Source organism: Chinchilla lanigera, unplaced genomic scaffold, assembly GCF_000276665.1.
Source record: "Chinchilla lanigera isolate Chin_1 unplaced genomic scaffold, ChiLan1.0 scaffold00012, whole genome shotgun sequence".
NCBI lineage: Eukaryota > Metazoa > Chordata > Mammalia > Rodentia > Chinchillidae > Chinchilla > Chinchilla lanigera.
This window is the reverse complement of record NW_004955413.1, coordinates 26,585,827-26,593,841: the sequence shown is the minus strand read 5'-3', so window position 1 is coordinate 26,593,841 and position 8,015 is coordinate 26,585,827. Positions and strand designations below refer to the sequence as shown.

At 53.8% G+C, this 8,015-nt stretch overlaps 1 protein-coding gene across 1 annotated transcript in view; it reads right to left on the bottom strand.

Annotated features, from left to right (window-relative positions):
• Positions 1-861: 861 nt before the first annotated feature.
• Positions 862-8,015, bottom strand: part of Rbx1 (ring-box 1, E3 ubiquitin protein ligase) — a 13,222-nt gene continuing 6,068 nt past the window's right edge. The window contains exons 3-5 of the mRNA XM_005379338.2: positions 4,953-5,023; positions 2,189-2,274; positions 862-1,031 (exon numbers count right to left, since the gene is read on the bottom strand). Coding sequence (XP_005379395.1) covers positions 1,019-1,031; positions 2,189-2,274; positions 4,953-5,023 — 170 coding nt within the window. The 3' untranslated portion in view covers positions 862-1,018. The remainder of the gene's footprint in view (positions 1,032-2,188; positions 2,275-4,952; positions 5,024-8,015) is intronic.

The following is an 8,015-nucleotide window of genomic DNA, read 5'->3' as shown; positions in this document are numbered from 1 at the left end:
TTTTTTTTTTTTCAATTAAACAGGGTGTCCCTGCTGCCCATTCTGGTCTCAAACTCAAGTGCTCCTCCTGCCTCAGTTCCCAAGTAGCTGGGATCACCGGCATACACCACCACCCTGGCCAAAAAAATTTTTGTCTTTTTGAGACAGGGTCTCACTATGCAGTTCAGGTTGGCCTAGAGCTCACTTTGTAGCCCAGGGTGGTCTTGAACTAGCAACGATCCTCCTGCTTCAGCCTCCCGAGTGCTAGGATTATAGGTATGCACCACCACACCTGGAACTTCCAATTTTCTGATATACGTGTTTTTTGAGGTAAGATCTCACTATGTAGATTGTGAACTTGTGGTTCACCACCATGCCAGGCTCCAAATGTTAATTTTTAACTTGAATTCACAATTATTCTTTTGACAGCCGAGATTACATGTTACAATTTTAGTTCTTAGGTTTATCTTTCTGAACTACGGGAAACCAGTGTCAGAGCCAATGCTTGCGGTGCCTTTCTGTGGCCACCTCCTGCTCTGTGGCCCTCAGGGGCCTGGGCTGCAGGGAGCTCCGAGCAGAGCCAGTGCCCAGGGCCGCCGAGGGGGCGGAAGCTCAGGGCCAGGTCAGGTTTGCAGCCCGCCCTCAGCGCCTGCTGCTGTCCCACAGGAAGGAGCTGCCCAGTGCCCCGGGTCTGCACGCCCCCGCCTGGCAGACGCCCGTGCCCGGCGACACACCCTCGGGACAGGTTCTCCGGCTGCAGCTGTGAACAGCTCCCTTTTATACCCCGTAGCTCGTGGACATCTTGCTTCAGTGCGCGCTTTCCCGCCTTACAAGCGGGGATCCCTGTTGGTCAGCTTCTGTCACAATCACAGAGACAGCGTCCACTCTAGAACCCAATGGAACTTTATTTGACACGGGTACAACCACTGCCGGGGGACAGCAAACTGGAAGGACGAGGGCGAAGGACATGGGCCTATCTAATCTATAACAACAGAAGGCAGGTCACTTAGTGAGTGCCGGTTACGCTGGAAGAATTCTTCTAGTGTCCGTACCTGCAAGACAAGGAAGAGACGTCATTAATTCCACGCTAGGCTCCTGAGACAGGGTCTTGCTATGCGGTTCAGGCTGGCCTTGAACTCACGGTGATCCTCCTGCCTCAGCCTCCCAAGTGTTGGGATCACAGGCGTGAGCCACCACGCCCAGAGGGATTATTACTTGAGATAAAACCTGCTTCAACACAGGCACCACCTTAGGTATAACTCTGAAAAGGTGTAACTTGGAAAAGAGGGACGCAAGGACAGCGCGTGCCAAGCTTGGGATGGAAGCAGCCTTGGCCTGGCTCCGTCGCTCCCCTCCTAGCTTGTCACCACTTTGCTGGTGACACGCCCTATGGCCATCAATAGGGACTGATTAAAGCGAGGGTGCACAGCCGGGGGCAGGACACACCTGTAATCCCAGCTCTAGGAGGGTGCATGTGAGTTCCAGGCCAGCCTGCACTACACAGTGAGACCCGACAAGAAGCTATGGCATCTACACAGAGGAACACCGACCGCTGGAAGGAGGGCAGCTTGTTACGTGTGGAGATGACACAGCTGCCGGCTGAGCAAAGCCAGGGGGACCACTGGATAGGGTGCTCCCGCTGGTGTTCACAGAAGCGTATGTGCAGCGTCCAGGACACCAGCAAAAAAGCTACCGGAAGCTGTTCCTGCTCTTCCCCTCCGAGGTCTAGGGCGGGAGACTGGTTTTTGCAGCGGGCCCTTTGGAAGGTGTGCGCTGTTAAGAATGCGCCCTGCCACAGGGCCCGGGATACAGCTCAGGGGCACAAGCACCTGCCTGGCAAGCGCCAGGTCCTGAGTTTGATTCTCGGCACCAAAAAAAAAAATACCCTGTCATGCTTTAAACGGTGAAGGGTTTCACAAAGAAGGCCACCCGGGCTCTATCAGCACTAAGCAGTGTGCGATGCAATGGCACGTGTCTGTGACATCGGTGGCCCGTGGAGCCTCCTTAGGGGAAGTCATTTCGGAAAACTTTCGGAGTTTGCAGATTCCCATATGTTCTGTTTTCACAGACGCTGGAAGGCCGGGAACCCACAGGCCGTCAACTTTTCACGTTAGCTAATTCTTTCTGCACGCTCCACACATGAGTCTGTTTCAAGAACCCGGAGGTGGGTCCCAAGACGGCCCGAGCCCACCCGAGGGGGGACACCTACTTTTGGAATTCCCACTCTCTGTTGTCCAGCGGACACACCTGCCGCGTTTTCAGCCAGCGAGAGATGCAGTGAAAGTGAAACGCATGCTGCAAGGAGAAAAGACCTGTGATTACAAACAGCGCCGCTCCGGCCGGCACCTGCTGCGGCCCGCGCTTCCCTGGGACAGACAAGCAGAGGCTCGCCGCACAATTTGTGCCTGTCCTCGGCAGGCCCGGGACTTCTCCAACAAACACGTGGGTCGGAAACGTCACCGGAGCGCAAGCGCGAGCGCTAGCAGTGGGACCTTCCGTGTTGGTGCGAACACGCGCGGCCCCAGCCCCTCTCGGCCCGCAAGGAGCGGCGCCCTCGCCCCGGAGGAAGAGGAGGCGGCCCCGACGCACAGGGCTTCACACTTCTCCCCCCACCCGAAGAACCAGGCCCTGGCAGCACAGCCTCCACTGGGCTCTCTCCAGGGTGGCACGCTGCCACCACTGCCACCCAGACGTCTCGAGAGCCCAGCGTCCCACAGGCCTTTGATGGGCGAGTGACTGTCCTAAAAAGAGATAAAAATCGGGGTGGAAGGATTCTGGGCAATACACTGCACAGAAGCAGCTGGAAGGGCATCAACAGGTGATTTTCACCATCAAGATGGAAAGGCAAGAGGCAAGAGTCCCCAGCGCCGGCAAGGACAGGGAGCTAGGAGCCGGCCCCGCCACGGGCAGGTCTGGGTGGCCTCGGTCACAGCCTCACAATGACACCTGTTCCGCCCCTGCGAGCAGTGTGAAGAGAAGCGGCCAGGGTCCCCCTCGCGCCGTGACTGCTGGGCTGCGGCGGGGCTCGGGCAGAAACAGACGCTGCAAAACAACAAAAGCTCCCGCGGGCCTGGTCTAAGGACAGCCCTGGAATCGACTTAAGAGTGTCTCCCAAAACAGGCGTGCAGCTTCCGGAATCAGACATCATGGATTAGTATCTTGCAAACTGACTTTTGGGAACACAAATTTAGTTCTGTAATTCCGAATGGAACCCAGCTGGGTGTGGTGGCTCACACCCGTAATCCCCGCAGCCTGGGAGGCCGAGGCAGGAGGAAGGATGGCCAAGTGTAAGCGTGGCCTGGGCAACTTAGTGAGATTTAAGATTTATAAAAATTTATAAAAATTTATAAAAATGTAAGATTTATAAAAGGGCTGGGATGTGGCTCAGTGGGAAGGCCCTGGGTTCAATCTCCACTACCAAAAAATTAACAAAACAAACACAGAATGTATAGCTGGTATGCTATGGAGTCTCACCAAGTCAACCCTGGATTCTCCAGAGTGACACCTTTTGGAAGCCACATGTCTGCTCTCAGAGCTCACTGGGAAAAAAAGATTCCCTAGAGGCAGAAAACGGGGTCACTTTTGTCCGCCCCTAGGTTTGGGGGACGGGCTAGCCCGGGACACCCATCCACCTCTGGCCTCCGCTGCCAGGCACTCTGCCCCAGCGCCAGGCACAGAAGACGGGGTGCGCTCACGGTAAGGGGGCTGTGAGGCCTCGGAGCGGGGGACAGTACTGCTGAGCACCTCTGTGTCAACAGTGCACGTCACACCAGGGACACACGAGGCAGATAAGGTTCCCGAGGTCCACTACAGGGTCCCCCTCTGCAGGGGCTGACATCTGAGGCCACACCCAGCCCCACAGCAACCCGGCAAGCAGGCCTGCGATACTGCTATCTGCGCCCCGCAGGCAGGAAGCCGAGGGGCCTCGCCTCACTGGGAGCTGGTATGGAAGCTGGAAGCAGCGCTCCAGTCACGTAAGGCATCCATGGCCCACGTGGGCCCCGACCGGTGAGAATGTAAGCTGCAGGCGTGGGCAGGGAAAAGACTCTCAATACGACGGGAAAAAGGTCCTAGGCCCAAATCTGAATTTACTTCAATGCAGGGACACTTCCGCTTACCATGCGCAGGAGCAATTCTGCGCCCTCCCCACCACAGCCATGCAGCGGGCACTAGGGATCCAAACCAGGGCCGCACATATTTGAGGAAAGTGCTCTAGCACAAGCTATGTCCCCAGCCCTTTCTATTTTGAGATAGTCTTGCTAAGTTGCCCAAGCTAGCCTCAAACTAGCAATCCTCCTGCTTCAGCCTCTAAAGTAGCTTGAACGATAGGCTTGCAACAGGGAAGCTAGGGTAGATGTGTTAAGTGCCCTGGCTTAATGCACTTAGCAAGGCCCCGTCAGGCCGGGCCTGTGTGTCCTCTGTCCCTCGGCACAGGAGTCCCGAACAGGACAATTTTAGCGCATGTGTCTGGGTGACTGGGACTCTGAGGATGAATTTTTAACACACGCTAGAAATAACGTTTCTGATGTTTGTTATCCTTCACAGCTGTCACATCCTGCAAGACTGAACATTCAGTCCAATGATTCTGCATAAAGCATTTCTGGCACGAGCTTATTTAAGACATCGCCACTCGCTGCAGCCGCACAATTACAACACGCGCACACTCGAGCCCTCAACTTGCCTCCCTGACTCAGCCCCACAGACACTGCCCTGAGGGTCTGCTCCGATGGTGAAGGAGGGGACTGCGCTGGGGACCCGGCCGCGCTCCGGAGCCGCTCCCAGAGCAGAAGCCCAGGCTCCCAATAGCTGGGCCCGGCCGCTAGCCTGCCCTGCGCCTCCCCGCAATACCCAAGCGCGTCTCCCGACTCCAGCGGAACAGCGAGGGGCTTTGAAATCTTTGTGCTGTTTGCATATTTGGTGGGGGGGGCAGGCTGCTCTTTTCTTCTCTAGCTACTTCACACCGGCAGACTTACATTACAGACTCCCCAGGCCACGGTGCACTCTTCGGACGTCGCGGACGCCTGGTTGGCTTGGCACTCTATGCCTGCAGGGACAAGAGCGACAGGGTCACTGGGCTGGCATCAGCAGCCTTGCACCGAGCAGTGCCCGGCTAGTTCACCAGCTGCAGCTGTTTCTTAATGAATGCGAAAAAGGGTGAAGAACAGAGCAGACGGGCTAGGTCTCAGCAGTGTGCTTCCCAACCACTTCCTATCCTTGTTTCAAGACCGCATTAACACACGGGAAAAGGGCTCTGCACTTCCGAGCATAAGCAGACTTGTGAAAAAGGAACGGACGCCTCCTAACTTGGTGCAGGCGGTCAAGCCGGAAGGCCATCTCCCGGCAGCCCCTGCAGTTTTCCGAGCTGCCTTCACCCCCTCCTTGGCCAATCCTCTCTCCCAGGCTCCAGGGAGCCCAAGCCAAGCTGGTGACACGGGCTCCAACCCTGCAAGGATGGGAACAAGCTGTGAACCGGACAGAAGCAAGAAGGGGAGGGCGCCCTGCTAAACTTCGGGCACGGTAGCAACTTGAGTTCCGCGAACACCACCAAGACAGATCGGTCAGGCCAAGGGCTGGAGACCTGAGGCTACCATGCTGGGATACTTAGCACCCTGAAGTGACTCTGTCTTAGAAGGATAGTACCCGGCACTTGGGAGGCTGAGACAGGAGGATCGTCGCAAGTTTGAGACCAGCCTGGGCTACAAAGTGAGCTCAAGGCCAGCCTGAACTGCATAGCGAGACCCTGTCTCAAAAAGACAATAAAAAAACAAGGGAGAACAGATTGCTACGCACATACCCATAAGTCAGTTTCACTGAGAGGAGGAGGGGATTTGAAGAGAATGAACCCCTGAGAGGGAGAACTGCTGGTTAAACCTCTACCAGGAATGAATACTGCATTTGAAGAACAAGGGCTCCGAATGTAGAATGCGCTTTCTCTGAAAAGACAGCCACACGGAGTGTCCCTTCTGAAGACCAGAGATTCAGGAAAGACCTTTTATTTTGACACAGGGTCTCACTATGCAGTTCAGGCTGGCCTTGAACTCACTTTGTAGCCCAGGCTGGCCTCAAACTTTCAATGATCCTCCTGCCTGTGTGCGCCACCATGCCCGGCTCCAGAAAAGACTTTAATAGGGACATTTACTTCAAATGATCTTAGGTGGAACAAGTAAAATAGTTAAAAAAAAAAAGCAGCTCAGATGTTAATGAGTATATTGGTCTTAGAGAACAGACATACAAGTTTTCATCCCCTTTCAAAACTATGAAAATCAAAGGACCTGTAATCACAGAACCTGCTTTTCCTCTTCAGAGTCACACGACAAACAACAGCACTTGGTTTGCCGCCTGATGCAGGGTCCACGCAGTCTATCCCAGGGTTTATTGGGGCTGGGATGAACTACTCCATCCCAGAGAGTGCAGAGAACATAAAACCTGATGTCCTTCAAGTTGGATCTTTAGCTTTCCTTAGAGGAGAACTGTGTATTGTGAAACTAGTGTATTGTGAAACTAGCTAAGTAAGGGCAAGCCGTTCTACTATTCCTAGTCCCCATTTCTATTCTCCATTCCTTTTCTCCAATAAAGTTCCTACTTAGAAAAAAAAAAGATTAAAAAAATTAGCTAAGTAAGAACCACAATTAAAGTAAGGGCCAAAGCCAGGCATGGTGACACATGCCTGTAATCTCAGCACTTGGGAGGCTGAGGCAGGAAGATCACTGTGAGGCCAGTCTGGGCTACACAGGGAGTTTGAGGCCAGGCTGAACTATATATAGTGAGACCCTGTCCCCGCCCCCCCAAAAAACAAAGAAAAACAAAACAAAGGGCCAAACCTTTCAAGGCACAACCAGCACACACAGACCTGTCTAGGTCTTTCTCCAGAGTCCCTCCAGTCACTATCCCGGTCCTTTCTGGGCTCCGTGTCTTTTGTGTCATAACTGACACGCTCTCACCTACATCACTTCCACTCCCCATACTCGCCCAGACCCGCCTAAGCGCCTGCTTCTGAACCGGAGCACTTCTGGACTCCCGCTGCTGAGTTTTTCCTTCCCTTCAGGCCCTCGTGACAGTTGTCGTTTATTCTAGCCTTGTCAGTGACATTATTATGGTCTCCTGCCATACCTGGCCTTCCTCCTGCCAGTCAAACCTTGCACAGAGCAGAGACTCAATCTTTCTACCCTGAGTGCAAAGCAGGCTGCTTCCACAGAAAGAAAGAATGGGGCCAGTATATATTCATTCTCCGCCTGAAAATTCCTAGCCACGAACCAAGTATGTAAGAGGGAGAGGAATGCATCTGAGGCCAGGCAGGGAGGGATGCGGCATGGAAGAGGATTAAAGACAAGTGTAAAACGTACTCAAACCGTTTCAGGGGCTGGGGTGTAGCTCTGTGGTGCAGCACTTGCCTAGCATTTGCAAGGCCCTGGGTTTGATCCTGCAGCATTGCAAAAAGAAAGTTTCCAGCTTTTAGTGCAGCAAGTGGATGCCAGGGCCAAATCTAGTCAGTTTAGACAAGGCTGCGAACTGTTTGTGCAACCTAGGCAGGAGGCTTGTCCCACTCCTGCAAGGCAAGTGACTCTGATCAGCACCACCAATGGACCCCAGAGAAAATAAAGGCTTCGTCTCTAGAGTGGACAGACTTCACTCATTCAAAACCACAAAGGAAGCCGGGCGTGGTGGCGCACGCCTGTAATCCCAGCACTCTGGAGGCTGAGGCAGGAGGATCATTGCAAGTTCTAGGCCAGCCTCAGATAAAAGGTGAGCTGAAAGCCAGCCTGAACTGCATAGCGAGACCCTGTCTTGAAAAACAAACAAACAAACAAACCACAAGGGAGCCAGAAGTGGTGGTGCATGTCTGTAATCCCAGCACTCAAGAGGCTGAAGCAGGAGGATCTTCGCAAGTTTTCGGTCTGCCTAGGCTACAAAGTGAGCTCAAGGCCAGCCTGAACTGCGTAGCAAGATCCTGTCTCAAAAAGACAAAAAAAAAAAAACAAACCACAAGGGACCTGAGTCCAAAAAGACACTGTGTCTTATAGGTTAAGATGATGGTG